This window comes from Melanostigma gelatinosum (assembly GCF_949748355.1).
Source record: "Melanostigma gelatinosum genome assembly, chromosome: 22".
NCBI classification, from domain to species: domain Eukaryota; kingdom Metazoa; phylum Chordata; class Actinopteri; order Perciformes; family Zoarcidae; genus Melanostigma; species Melanostigma gelatinosum.
In genome coordinates this window covers 9,081,297-9,096,052 of record NC_136655.1, presented here as the reverse complement: position 1 = coordinate 9,096,052, position 14,756 = coordinate 9,081,297, and the positions used below count along the sequence as shown (strand labels likewise).

Genomic DNA, 14,756 nt, shown 5'->3' with positions numbered 1-14,756 from the left:
AGGATTTATATGCTGCTGTCTTTAAACATTCTCATCAAAATTGCATAAATTAGTCACAGGAGGCCAAGCTGGCTCGATTTGCAATACAGATCGGATGTTCTCCCTCAGCACCATAATTACACCAGAGTTTTATGCTTCATTATATTTTATATTGGTTCTGAAATGCCTCTCCTGCTGGTGCACAGCTTCTTCTTTTTTTGTGTGTGTGTTCGTGAGAGTGGATCATATGTGGCAGGATGGATTTAGTCCCAGATTAGCAGTGTGATATACTCCTTATTGCATCATTATCCTTTTAGTCATGTGGTGCAGGTGCTGTTTTCTCTCATCTTAAGAACTCAACATCATGACATTTTTTGGAAAACATTCATACGTTTACAAATGAGAGGCCATAACTTAGAAAGACGAGGAGCGCCTATGTTATGCGAGCAACTATGATTGTATGTTGTCTCCATCTAGTGGTGGTTATTGGGAAGTACAATAACCACAAATGAGCGCAAATGTGAAGTGTCACAATTCTGTAATAACTACTTCCTCTTGTTGGTACGCATCGAGTTAAATATGCTGAAAACACGCACTATGTGCACTACAACTACTGCATTATGGCCTTCATAAGGTAGGACTTCATTGTTGCATCAGACTGACTGCATTCGCTTCGTCCCACAATGCGATGTATAAAGGAAATGGTCACAGCTGGAGACAAATAGTGGATTAACCATTTTGAGAAAGTTACGAGGACGCCAAAAGGACTGCATTTAATTTAATTTTTTTTTTTTAAATGCAAAAGTGATTGGATCCTTCGCTCAATAACAGAAGGATGTAGGATAGTAATTGTTTACTTATTGCACATAAATATATTGTGTTATCCTGGAAGACACGACCAATTATCACAAATAACAGTGGAATAAAATGTGTAAAACATTTTAGCTGTGAGGAATTGCAGATGAATCCAAATGTGGAGGCGATACAAGTAAAGATTATTTGGAGATGGAAAGCTTGACATTTCAAAATAAAAGTGCAGAATTTTTTATTATTTCTAAAAGTTTTATTCATGGCACAAAACATTAACACTGTTTACACGGTTTAACATTTAGATTTGTTCATTTCTTTTATCAATTGCACATTTTGCATTTTTCCAATTTATAAACACAGTCGTATGCTCAATACATCAACAACAAATGAAAAGGCTACTAATAATGTATCACAATGATGGGTTACAAAACTGAAAAACAAGAAGAATCATTCTTTCCTGCCACACATGTAGAAATACAACAGGACCAATGTCCCTAGACCTCTAGGGGTCACACTTCATGATCTCTCTGAGGCAGATGGTAGCATAGCAGGAGGAGTCCAGGTCGAAGTTTAAGGTGAGAGTGAGCGAGTCCTCCTTCCCTTCTGCTGTACTGCCATTCAGCTGCCTGTCACTGTTCCTGCTGCTGTTTCCCGTCACCTCTCCTCCTCCCTCCCCACAGCCTGCTCTCTGCAGCTGGTAGCTGAGATTGCTCGGCGAGGCCAGCAGGGGGCGGTAGCAGCCAGGCAGATTCAGTTTGAGGCTGCCGATTCTGAAGCGACAGTCGTCCAGTCCGTCTCTGGCCAGTCTCTCCTGGAACCAAGTCCCCATGGCGTTCTCTGGATACTTCACAGTGTTTCCCGGCATGGGTAGTAACACCTGACAGGATAGTCAAAACACAGCAGCGGTGAGAAAAGTAGGAAGAAACCTCAAGCTTTTAAAGTGGAAGCATTTCCCCTAAACTACATACATGTCCCAGTGTGTAAATTCCTTCATGTTCCTCTTGGTCCGTCACCACATGGATCTGGAAAATCAAAGAAGGAAAGATCAGCAGCCTCGATGTGGTTTTTGCACAATGTGACAAGATGTCCTAACATTTAGAGGGTGTCCTGCGAGCAAGAGAGCACAGTGAGGGTCAGAGTGTGGAGACCAAACTATATTAGCACCTAGTTTGCGTCAGACAGCCAGAGGGCGTGTGCAGTAGCATACTAAGCACAACTCAGAACAGTGTAACAAAAAGATATCTGCATTACATCTTAGGTATTAAGTCCTCTTTCGATACTATCCCAAAAAAAAACAATCCCCCTCTCTTACCTGAGCCGAGCTGGTTTCTCCAGTGTCTTCCTGAATCCACACCAGGTCTCCTCGTCTGGCACTGTGGCCCAGAGTAGTCAGCCTGTGGGCCACTGCCTCGTTCCACACTCTGACAACCACAAACACATCAGCATGATTATAAAAAGAAGGCAGAATCAGTGAATGAACGAAAGAGATTAAAGCAGGAGATGCTGAGTTTCTGAAAATCAGACGCCAGCTTTTTACTCAATTGTAACGACACTACATGAGAGGCACAGGTTGGGTTGTCTCCTTTTTTTAACAATCACTGTCAAAGTGCAAATGTCTTCATCTCCCAATAGTCTGCAATACAAATCTACAATATGTGTTTGAACTAAAACTGACCTGCTACAGTAGGCGTGTGGGTAGAAGACTCTCATGCTGTGGGGCAGGCTGAGCCAGGCCTGGGTACAACCATCCGGACCTGTACCGTAGCGATTCAGGGCCCGAAGCATCAGCCGCTCCCTGGCTTTCGACAACGGCATCAGCGCCAAAGACTCCTTAGCGTTATCTGGTGATGGAGAAGCAGAAGAGAAGAAGCCTGTTGAATTCCCAGGTGCCAAAAAGGATTTACATCAAGGTAAATACAATGTCATAATAAAGCAAAACTCAAGTCATGGTACCTGTCAGAAATTTGTGTCATTAGTTGCTCTCAACACTACAAAATATGACAATTAGTCCAAACCATGATGGATTCCAGCAAATTCTTTGAGATAAATAGAGGAATGTTGTCCTAGCTTGTCACCTGTTTGGATGAAGTGTCTCTTGGCGTGGTTTTGAGGATCATTGCCGTCTTCTGGAGTGAAGAAGAGACGCACAGCACTCACCTGACACACACACACGGCAACACGTCACAACAGACACAAACAACACCGTACTGTGCAGTCCGATAGGGCATGAATGTGAATTATTTGACACGTCTTTAAGGCAATATTGCATAATAACTGTGTGCAACACCTACCATGTCCTCTTTGAGTAAAGCCAGGCCTACACGGTCCGACTGAACGCTGTGCACGCTCCCAAACCTCTGTGGTCCGTAGTAGTTGACAAATCCTCTGCCCTGCGAAGAGCAACAAATCAGGTGAACGTTGCGATGGCTCCTAAAACAGCAAGCCTGTGACACCATACACTGTTGTCAGCACACATTGCGCTGACGTTGCCGCACTGGTCGACAATGTTCGATGTCACAAACATGAAATGAATTGGGAGAGAATCTGAACATACCTTGACATTCTCCAGTGCTTCATTTACCAGCGCTGCCAGGCGAGTGTGTGTGTCTGCACCAGAGGAGTGCGCGTCACCGGCCCCGTGCGGTCTCAGGTCGCGGACCACCAGGTCAAAGTGGTTCCCCTGCAGTCGCCCTAGCCGGAGAGGCTCGCTGACGGAGCGGATCTGGGACAGACGCATCCCTCTCTTCTCGAACTCGGCTGTCTTCTCTTTCAACCTGGTAATCGGTACCATCAAATAAATAAAGAAGTTGATTTTTGGCATTCATTTTGAGGCGTCAGAGGGAACTCTAACACCAGCATAAACCCTGAACATCTTAGGATCATTGCAGCTTTTTGTCTCGCCAATTTATGGACAATTCCCAAACTAGAATCCATGAAAGACACGCAGAACTACCGTTGAGTGGAGACCTTCTTGACCACCATGGACTGGTAGGTGATGGCTCTCTTGTCCTTGATCCCAGCGTAGGTGAAATCTGATGGCAGGACCCCGAGAGCGGCTGCCATGTAGCTGATGGCCTCCAGAGTCTCCAGGTTCTCCTTACGCAGAGTGAAAGCTGAAAGAGAGGACACACACCACAGGGTCTTTTCATGATCATTTTAGGTGTTTTTATCATAATCAATATTTTAAAAAATTGCAATTCTACACCATACCAGTGTACACTTCTTCTTCTTTACGTTCCTCTGTTGTTCTTTTCTTTGGCCTCCCTTGCTCTCTCAGCCTGACCGAGATGGCCGTCGTCCCCTGGTCGGTGAAGCTCTTAGTCTCCACCAGTTTGCCAAACCTCCGGCTGAGGAAGTGGTGGACTGCAGTCCTGTGCTCCTTGTCGTCGTCGGGCCCAAACGTGTAGGACGAGCCTCGCACTTTGGCGTCTATGAACCTGAAGAAGTCCTCTGCTTCGTCCTCTGTAACCAGGTGGGACAGCTCTCTGTAGTCCGGGTCTTCCCTCACCCTGATCTCAGGCTGAATAGTGACAGTCATGAGGAAGGGGAAGCGGTGTCTGACGGCCCGGTGGACGTTAGCTCTGTGGTGTTTGTCAGCGAAGGATCCGAGGGAAAGCTCCTGCTTGGTCGGCTTTTCTTTGAGAGTCAACACAAACTGCTCCAGCTCTTCGCTGACCGACTGGCCTAAAATCACACTTAAATCAAAACTGCCCGGACTAGGCACGGTGACATCTAGCCCGCAATCGGCTGCCACGTCAGTGTCCTGCGAGACCGAGGAATGGTTTTTCCACTTACATTCTGCGCTGGTTTCCTCGTATTTATCCGGGGAGGCACAGTCCGGTGTCTGCGTGGCCGCTGCTGTGTTAACACGTTGCCCGGTGACGTCTATCTCGGTCACCACAAAGTCTTTGATAAAGTTTTTGATGCTTCCGTGAAAACCTTCATGGTTCGATATGTAGCACACAGGGATGGTCACAGCATCACTGTCCTGCTTCATGGTCACTTCATCCAAACACACTGCACAGTTTGCACTTACTCCCGTTTCTGAAAAGGACAAAAAAAAGATACAATTTCAACAAAATGTGTCAGCTGTTACTGGAGATAAAAACAAGGCATGCGTGTTTATTTGGCACAATTCATACACTTATGTTAGTGTTTTACTTGAATCTAAGAGAAAAAAAATTAAAGCTTGAATCCAAAAATAGAATGTAAACATTTACTCAAAATCAGACACAGAAGATATAGATAGAGCTCACGCGATAAAGACATTAGACGGCAGAGAATATAATAAGGTTCAAAGCCTGCCTTTTTTCGAGCAGTCAGAGTTGGGGCACACCTTCAAAAATAATGTCAGGAGGTTTAGAAAGACGATAGGTGCTTTATTACGGCTTATCGCCCCGGTTATTCATGCGAAATAGCCCGTCTATTTACAGTAAGATGCGTATCCGACCCCCACTTTGCTGACAGAGAGCTGTACGTGCTACAACAAAGGAATTAAAACGCATGCCTGTATTTATAACGGGAACACGCATTCATTGTGAAGGAATAACCGTAACTTAGCTGTTTGTTTACTCACCGGACCTGCACGCGGTGTGTAGACGAGGAGCTGTTGATGTAAACACAACAACGCTGAAACGATTCAGTACACTTCCGCGTCACGTGACTGTCATGTGACCTGTCTTAAAGGGACCGAGAGCTGTCATGGTCCGTTTGTGAAGCACTGAATGCTTTTTTAATAACGCTGCGTGTGCTAATAGAAATGTATTTATGCAGCAATAATAGTGTCAGCAATAAGAAGAACCCAATTGAGTATAAAATAATAAAATTTAGTTCGTCATATTGTTAGTAATAATAATAATAACGAAAATTGTAAATATATATATATATATATATATATATATATATATATATATATATATATATATATATATATATATATATATATATATATATATATATATATATATATATATATATATATATATATATATATATATATATATATATATATATATAAATAAATAGCTACATGCAAATAAATTATATAAAATAAATAAAACAATTTCCCTGTGAGGAAAATCAAAAAATGTATATATGTGCAATCAATTGTATAATAGAACCAAATTAATCAGGTGTTTTAAAACATAACAACAAAAAAATCCCATTCTTTAACCACTATTGTTTTTATAAACACCACTGTAATATGACAATGTTTTACAAAGAGGAGGAACTTGATGCAAGAGCTATCACCCGGTGGGTACTGGCACTAGATTGCACACTGGCTATTTTATACACTTTTACCTGTACGTTTTGGTCCCACATCACTCTAACAAGAAGTTGTTTTTGTTTCACTCATTCTCTGGAAATAACTTCTCTGGAACATTCTCTGGAAATAATTCCCGGAAATGACTCATGTTGTACTGCCAGATATCTGATCATTCTATTTTTGCCACACATCGTAGCTTGGCTGCTTGAAAGCACACTTCGTACAGAAATCGATGCCAGGAAACAGAACAAAGACATCAATCGTGCAGCTGAAGTGTCTTTTACATAAACATCTTATACTGTCACATTTGCCTGTTGTAAGTTTGATTGTGATGATCCCAGACTCCCCAAACATACTGCTTTCTTCGAAGTTTTGAACATATGAGAAATGTACTGAAACTTTCTCCAAGACAAACACACACTGAGAATCAGTGGATTAGACTGCGCCTTTTGCGCAGCTGTGAGGACTACCGCAAGGCAATAGGTCATCTGCAACTTGAACAAACAAATATGGCAGAGTTGTGACTGTAACGAAAAGAAAGACAGTATTTCTCCAAAGTGAGGGTCCCTTTCCTGACTATTGTTCAAGGTTAGATCCAGATAAGTTACATCATTTCCTGCAAACCGGGGACTCCAAACTGCACGATGATTGTATTTATCTCCAATAAATTCACAACTTTTTGTCCCTGTGGGTCCTTCCGCCCACCAACATCCTCTGAGACATAGAACGTCTCTCTGCATTCATGCCCTAAAAAAGTGTGTTCCAACACACACACACGTGTGGACGTGCGCTAATGAAGTTGTCCGGAACATTTGGAAGCTCCAAGAAAGCTTGGAGCATGTGCGGAGATGGATGTCTGTTTAAGTGTGTGTGGTCATCATGCTCTCCAGATGTTTCTATGCTCCATCAGGAAATGCTCCACTCTGGATCTGCTTTAACAATTGGAATACTTCTTGAGAAACTCCAGGGACCAATACTGTTGCAGCAATAGTGCAGATAGATGGGTGGTGTGTGTGTGTGTGTCTGGGTTCTGATGGGAGGTCATGTGATGCAGCCTTGCACTAGTTCCTTTGTTTATATCCAAGACATCAGCGGACAAAAAGTACTTTATGGGGGGGACTTAGCCGAAGGCAAGATCCGTCACAGAAACACACAAATAGAAAAATAAAAATGTGATGCCACTCCTTCAGATTTCGACTTTCTCTCAGCACTGTTTTCTTCATGATCTGTGTTCAGATCAGCCTCTTTCTCTGGTCTTTCACTGGTAACATTATCAGGTTTGGTAAACCTGTGATTACTCATCTTTTAGTTTTCACTGCACCAAGCTGAGGGAAAGAAAACAACACGTGTGTCGTTAAATGATTTAAAGGAATCACTCCGCGTCTCCAACTCCACACACCCACACACACAGCTCTTCCAGATGGGGAGGGTCTTTTACCAGGAAATCATGGGGTGCGTCCTCCTCCTCTACGCCCATGCAAAAAAACAGGATGTATTGCGCAACAAGAAGGACACTTTCTTTTAGAAAATCGGCGTTACCCCTCTGTATATCATTTTGATTTCTACGATTGGGAATTTTTTTTAAACCGTGTACATATTTTAAGCGCATCAACATGGGGAAAGTGAACGTCTGCTTGAAACGGAGTTACATTACCGTGACAATTTTGATCGCGGTAAGTGTTTTTTCCCTGCTGCGCAACAGTAGTCAAATAAAACCGGAGACGCGAAGTGTTGGAAGTATCCATAAAGCAGCTGTTGGATCAGATGCTTGAATCTGCAATTCGATGATGTCAATTGTTAAAGAAATGTGATTTCTTATTTTATATTGGAAACGAGAGGGACTTGTTTATGAACATGTTTATTTTGAAAAATCCAAACTCTCTGGATGAAACATTTAGGGGGGAATATCTCCAGGACATGATCAGCAACATTGTTATTGTTACGAATGCCTCAGCATTTTTGCAATACCTAAACCCCCTTTTGATAACATTTGATCATATGGCGGAACAGGGACTTTGCACACGTGCAGTTAAACAATTGCACCTAATTATAATGTGTGTTCACAGCAAACATGCAACAACATTTTTTGTATTATTGATTCATTATATTTGTTTTGTTGTATTTGTAGCACAAATCTTAAATATATTGTTGGGTTACATATCAACAAAAGTAAAAACTAAACTATAGCAAGAGACGCAAACAATCTGAATGGGCACATGGGATTTATTAAAAAGCTATAAGTGTACGTGTGTGAGCAACATGCTCTTCTTTATGATTTTGACTGTTTGATGAGTTGTCTGAAGCTTAATTGTAGACCTGTCTGGACTGCACCATGACCTGAAGTGCATCTGTCCACTCCAGCTGAAGATGAATATATTTGATGGCCATCATAACCACAGTAATGGGGTTTCATGCATTCCAACCTGTTAATTTGCCTTTGAGGGGGGGGGGCTTTGTATACTAACTTTACACTGAAAGTATAAAGAATAATGATGTGTGTTGTTGCTGCCGTTGCAGATACTGAGTGCCCTGCTGTTGGCAGTCACTCTGTTTCTCCACGGACACGTCCACAAACATGAGGAGGTAACTCACATTCAACATAGTTCTCCTACAACTAAAGGGGTAATATCAGTGGTTTTTCACAGCCTTCCAGAATGTATTCTCTACATCATAGTAAACCAGCATCAGCCATTTTGCAAACAATGTTACTGTATTTGTACTGTATTTTATGTGACAAGAATTGCTGCTATACAGAACTGAATGGGAACGAGTGGCTCCCTTTTGAAATCCATCCATATCTAAAGCTGTACGGCCTGCATTTTAAAAATGGTCAGCAAAAAATTGTAAAGTTTGCATATTGCAAGAGCTTAAATTTGCAAGAACACTGGTATGGTCCTTTAACTAACAGCTATTGTTTTGTATGCCTAAAAGTAGCTCTTTCTTGTTTTCTTACTGATTTGTATTGCTAGTTTTTTGCGCTGTTTACGTGCACGTAACACCAGACTCAGTCACACTTTTTTTGTTCCTATTGAAAGCTGTGAAAGAACAACACCATCAATCAAAATACACCCATAAAGCAAAGGGTATAAGTCCAAATGTGAGTCCACGTTGACCACAGGTTTGGATACTATTCCAGCCCATAGAAGAAGTTCTAAAGCCATCTATCTTTCTAGAATAGACGTACTTTGTGGGTGCCTTTTTAAGCTCCAAGCTCTCTGACTGATATGATTCCATGTGTTGTGGAATATTTCTATGACTATTCGGGAGAAGAAAGTATGAAGGGTTTCAATCAATGTCAAATAAACAGAGTCTGATGAAAGATCAAAGTTGTAATGTCAATGTATTGCCTGCAGGCAGAGAAGAAATGCACAGCCACGTATTGCAGTGAACTGTGTCGTCGCTCTGAAAACACGGCTTCAACACATGAATTTTATCGGTTCAAAAGTGAAAGGATGTAAACTGTAAATACTGAACTCATTGTGTACAGCAATAGTGCTGGGGTAACCCTGCTCTGTGTAGATGTTAACCTAAACTCACCTTGACATTCAGAATATTTGACATGGTTTCTTTTTCTCCCTGCTCACCGAGCCTGCTGTTCTCTCTCCACAGATCGACACGATGCTCCCGGGCATTTTTTCAACGTATGGTATTACCATCATACCTCTGATCCTGGCCATCATTGGTGTGTATGGTGCTTGCAAAGAGAAGAAGTGGGCACTTATACTGGTGGGTAAAGAAGAAAAAAAAGACATACATTACAACGTTAATAGATGTAGTAGTAATAAACAAGTATAAATCCCCTTAATCTTTTCCCAGAATCTGATTGCTCTTCTCTGTGTGTGTGTGTGTGTGTGTCTCAGTTTGTAGTTGGAATGATCCTTGGCAGTCTGTTTTTGATTACAAGTGTCATTCTTGGACTGGCTGAGCGACCACAGGTAGATTACAAAGTTGATTCTGACATGTGTTGTCCTTTCGGGACATTTCTTTTAGACCCATATATACGGACTGTAAGTCGCAGGCTGCATCAAAACTGCATTATTGATCCCCGTAAATGCTACACACAAATCTCTTGAAGTACTTCAAGGTGCTACCAGACAAGGATCAGTTTACAGTTAGCTCAACGCTACCTCACTTCGTTTCTCGCATGGCACATATGCACTTTACAATTGTAATGGTGACCAGTTTACCCCTCAAAATTCATGGTCATTCTTTAAACAATAGGTAACAAGAGGTAAACAACAGCTGGTCTCTGGATTCCAGCTGACTACGTAGATGGTTGGTGAAACGGGGGAAGAGAACCTTTTAGTTTTAGGTTAGAACCAACAAACACAGTTTAATCCATTCCTTTCACTTCTGTTTTTGGAAAAGCAACAGCATCGCTCTATCGGTAGAAACCGTTTCGGCAAGTGGAGGAATCTAGAGCTTGACAGGGCAGCCATGCCAAGTTCTGGTTGCTTAGCTTTCTGACACAAAATTAGATCTGCAGTAAAACTACTTTTACATTTTTCTTTTGAAACTTTGAATGTTGACAACTTCATTCGCAAAAACATAGCTGTGTTTTTTTCTTTGCCAAAATACATTTTGTAAATCACAAATGTGCCTCAAAAAGAAAATCAGTAGCATTTTTCAAACTGCTGTTTGTCTGATTTTTTTGTTTTATGACTTTGTTTTGTTATGCAGGATGCTGAACAAACGAAGAGGAATTTCTTACAAATGCTGCCGCTGAATAATGCTAGTCAGAGTACTATTGACGGCTTGAAGGAAATCCAGATTCAAGTAGGTGACCTTGTGCGGGTGTGCGAGTTAAATTCAAGCAGATTTTTGACTCACCTTTATTTTGAATCTCCTACAGAAGCTGTTCAAAGTGCTTTAGAAGGTTATAAACCAACTTAAAACACAAACGGCATAAAACAGATTGATATCAAGTACGGATTCAGTTTTTGTAACATGGAAAGCATGAGATGTCCACCGATAGAATGGATGTGGAGGATCAGACACAGAAGCATAATGCTCTCCCGATGAAATGACTCTGAGCAACTTCTACTTGAAAAATGTTGAGCAGTTGAACAGAGAAAAGGCTGAAAATCGAGTGCATCGCAGTCATCCGCCATCCTTCCGTCTTCTCAGTTTCAGTGCTGTGGACTGGATCAGGGCTACCTGGATTGGGGCGACAACATCCCACAATCCTGTGTGTGCTCACCGGAGGCCACTAATCCATGTGTGAGTGTGAAAGACACTTAATTTCTGCACTAAACTCGTGTGTATCAAGAACCGTTGACATAGCATTGTATTAATAGGTAAAACTCAAATAATACTGTATTTGATTGTCGCTCGAATAAAGTTTCACGTGGCAAGAACGTCAAAAAACATTTCATCCAAGGCCACTATGACGCTGACATTTTGAATTGCCTTGTTGGTGAAATATGCGATACCAGTAATCGTGCCTTTCCTCAGGATGAGTCGTATTAACTGGTGATTCATGTCTTCTAGGTGGAAGATCCCAGGAACAGCAGTCTGTCTGAGTACACAATGATCTATAAAGAGGTAATGAAACAAATAACATTTTTCATTTCTACATTTACTGGTTAATGTGCAAACTGTTACCATGTTATTAAGAAACACTGATTCCTCATAAAGACGTGGATTTGTTTTGGTGTTTGGAGAGAAAGTTTTGAAACGGAGCCAGCCCTCGCATCGCAGCCTGTTTCACCACCAAACAATGTGTTCACACACTCACACAGAGAGTGGATAGTTATGTCTTTGGGATTGTTTTTAATTTTATATTTGAGGAACAAAACAAAAAACATGTTATAGCTGCCAACTGCACACTTAAAAACGTGTTGCACACTTAAAAACGTGTTTCTCAAAATGATGATGTGGGGTATCCCCCAAACACCTGAATAGTCATTCCTCTGTGACTGATGTTAACTCTAGCCATTTATTCAATTTAAAAAACGTTACTGTAGTCTAAAGTATGCTAGCACTCTGATTCAACTGCAACAACAATGCAACAGATACACCTTTTCAATCACGATGTCCCTTTATGTGACCTAAAACAGATCAATCTCATGAATTGCAACGTTGGTTTTTCTGTATCAGTCAAATAAGGCTTTCTATCAGGTCTAGTGAAGTGCTGTATTGTTGTAATATGCGTATTTATTAAACATCCTACTATGATGGGAGGGTGATACTTCTAAAATCATAATATATTCTAAGAATTGTGCAAAAATATCCGTTTCTCTTGTCTGAAACTGGTTTCCAGCCCTTTTTTGGCTTTTGCCCCCATTTTATAAATGAAGCAATGCACTCTTGTAAAGTCACATTGTTTTTTTGACGTGCTCTCCTGTTTCAGCCATGCGTCCCATACGTGATTGCTTTCAAGATGATGGTCCTAGATACTGCATTGGGCATACTCCTGGGAATCGCATTATTGTGGGTATGTATGGTGCCCATCTACCTGCCTCCATATGTATCTGCTCTCAACTTCACTATCTTCAGCTGTCTCCACACGGTGTGTGCAGTAATGGTCATCATGAAGCCCTCATAAACCTGGACATTTTTCCAGAACAGAAGTTTCCTTTTTAAGGGACTTGGCGAATATTCCTGGGGTGGAGAGTGTGGCTGAACCCATCATTCAGTTTTTAGATAGCAAGTCCCTGCCGAACATTTTCAAGACAAAATCTCCTTGATTTACAAAAAAAAGAAGAAAAAAAAGCAACACCCTGCCCACTGGTATCTCAGTATAATATGACATTGTTTAATTGGTATAAGTCACTCAATTATACATTGGTGGTACAGAGGTTGCCCTATCTTATTGGTGAAGGTTTGATATCAACGCTGAAAGAAATACCTGCACAAATAAACACAATGAAATATAGATCTGTCTGTCTGACTGTCCTTCGTTTAGCAAAAACAAAGAACACATAACCGTCCCACATAAGTAAGAAAAGCACAGGTGTTACCAATAACATTAATAAGGACTCTGTAGTTAAAAGGAATTCAGCCATCGTTCATTTTATCATCTGCACATGTGCATTTCTTACTTGTGACGCATCAGCGTGTCTTAAGGGAAAGAAGGATATCTGTCCGTGTGTTTGCGTTGTCTTTTCTGCCCCCCTCAGTCTCTTTCTAAAGCTGCAGCTCTCTTCAAAACAATGTATGGTCATATAGGACGAAACCAAAAAGAAATATGAATACTGTAGGAATTAAAAGGACCATCTCTGTTTCTCTGTCCCTCAGATATTGTCAGTGGCGTTGTGTATTTTCATCTTGTGTCGGCTGAGCAAGAAGGATGAGATCCCGGTGGTGGTCTACACTACGGAGGCCAAAGCGGGCAACTACAGGCCTCTGGCAGACGCTGCAGAGCTCGCCTGATTGGGATCGATACAACGTTACAAAGTGTTTTATGCTGTTTTAATATTTACCACGTTGCATGAAAACCATGTAACCCTTATTCACTTTTGTCATCCCATAAGACGCGGTACATGTTTTCACAATGGGGAAAACTGTGGGCTGGGAAAACGGTCAGAAGCAGCACACACTGTGAGAGTATTTTCTTTGTTGTATGCACACATATGCCTGATATTAAGTCTGAGAGCCTCCACCCTTCTGCTATACAAGAGAGGTGTGGAATAATCATTTCGCACATTCGTTTACAAGCACTTCCAAGCGGCAAAATTAGTCTTATTGTAAGATAATGTAAATAGAGAAAACAAGTCAAATGAGATGGATAAAAAAATGAATGTTGTTTTAACAAAAGCACTGACGAAGAAGTTACTGCAGACATATTTACATTATGGATGTCTTAAAGCGTCAACTTTAATAAGTGTCTGTATTTTATGGTTGTGTAGCTTTCTGTAATCTTCTGTATTCTGACAAACTTTATGTCGTCTTATTTTTGAAGTTTTTGCCAATCGCATTTTAATCAGAAGCTACTGGAGCACTTCCACACTTCTATAGTACAGTTTTATACAACAGAATGTAATTGGTACGTGTCGGTATGAAAGAAACTAAGACCGATACACATGAGATGTTTTTATGCCCACAATAAACAAGAGGACTCTTGATCTGTAAGTGATAGCGCTTCGTTTCTTTGGTCCTTGCCGCTACAGTGCACCCGTTATACTGTTCAAGATCTGGAGCAGTGCACGTACGGGTATTGCACGCTTGCATCCCTGCTGTCAAGTTATTTTTCTCTAAACCGAACAATGGTGGAAGAATTAGCACAGTTCGATGTCAAAATACGTCCAACGTGAAAAATGGAGCTGAGTAAAAAGCACAACATTTCACTCTCAAATGGATCGGAGGTCTAATGTAGCATGAAATGGAAAAGTACAAGTACCACAACATGATACAGTACTGGGGTAAATGTAAGTTTTACAGCTCCAAGAAACGAGAATCACATTTTATTCCTGCTATTTACAAAATATTACATCCGTTCATTCCATAAATAACAAAAGAAACCAGTGTATGACAGAAATAAAAATACCATATTTAGCAAGATACTGTATATTAGGCATTGATGGTTAAAGTGCACAGGTAGACATTGGATCTGCTGTTTCAGATGAAATTCATTTTGACAATCTATTGGTCAAGGAGACATTTTCAACCGCAGGCAGCTCATGCAGCAAGTCATATTAGGAGTGATGTGGCGTAAAGGCTTCTTCGGTGAGACAGTGGCTTCAGTTGGGACATTACAGTC

At 41.2% G+C, this 14,756-nt stretch overlaps 2 protein-coding genes across 2 annotated transcripts; one reads left to right on the top strand and one right to left on the bottom strand.

Moving 5' to 3' along the window:
• Window positions 1-1,081: 1,081 nt before the first annotated feature.
• Window positions 1,082-5,426, bottom strand: pus7l (pseudouridine synthase 7 like). The gene is made up of 10 exons (XM_079294312.1): window positions 5,366-5,426; window positions 4,000-4,833; window positions 3,743-3,902; window positions 3,344-3,563; window positions 3,081-3,179; window positions 2,865-2,946; window positions 2,465-2,630; window positions 2,102-2,210; window positions 1,758-1,811; window positions 1,082-1,666 (listed from the first exon to the last, which is right to left on the bottom strand). The coding sequence occupies exons 2-10, from the start codon at window positions 4,784-4,786 to the stop codon at window positions 1,292-1,294; spliced, it is 2,052 nt and encodes a 683-aa protein (XP_079150438.1). The 5' UTR covers window positions 4,787-4,833; window positions 5,366-5,426; the 3' UTR covers window positions 1,082-1,291.
• Window positions 5,427-7,549: 2,123 nt separating this feature from the next.
• On the top strand, window positions 7,550-14,122 carry LOC306795542 (tetraspanin-8-like). The gene is made up of 9 exons (XM_079294076.1): window positions 7,550-7,728; window positions 8,573-8,638; window positions 9,665-9,781; window positions 9,916-9,990; window positions 10,736-10,831; window positions 11,183-11,275; window positions 11,546-11,599; window positions 12,408-12,491; window positions 13,295-14,122. The coding sequence occupies exons 1-9, from the start codon at window positions 7,669-7,671 to the stop codon at window positions 13,427-13,429; spliced, it is 780 nt and encodes a 259-aa protein (XP_079150202.1). The 5' UTR covers window positions 7,550-7,668; the 3' UTR covers window positions 13,430-14,122.
• The last annotated feature ends 634 nt before the right edge of the window (window positions 14,123-14,756 follow it).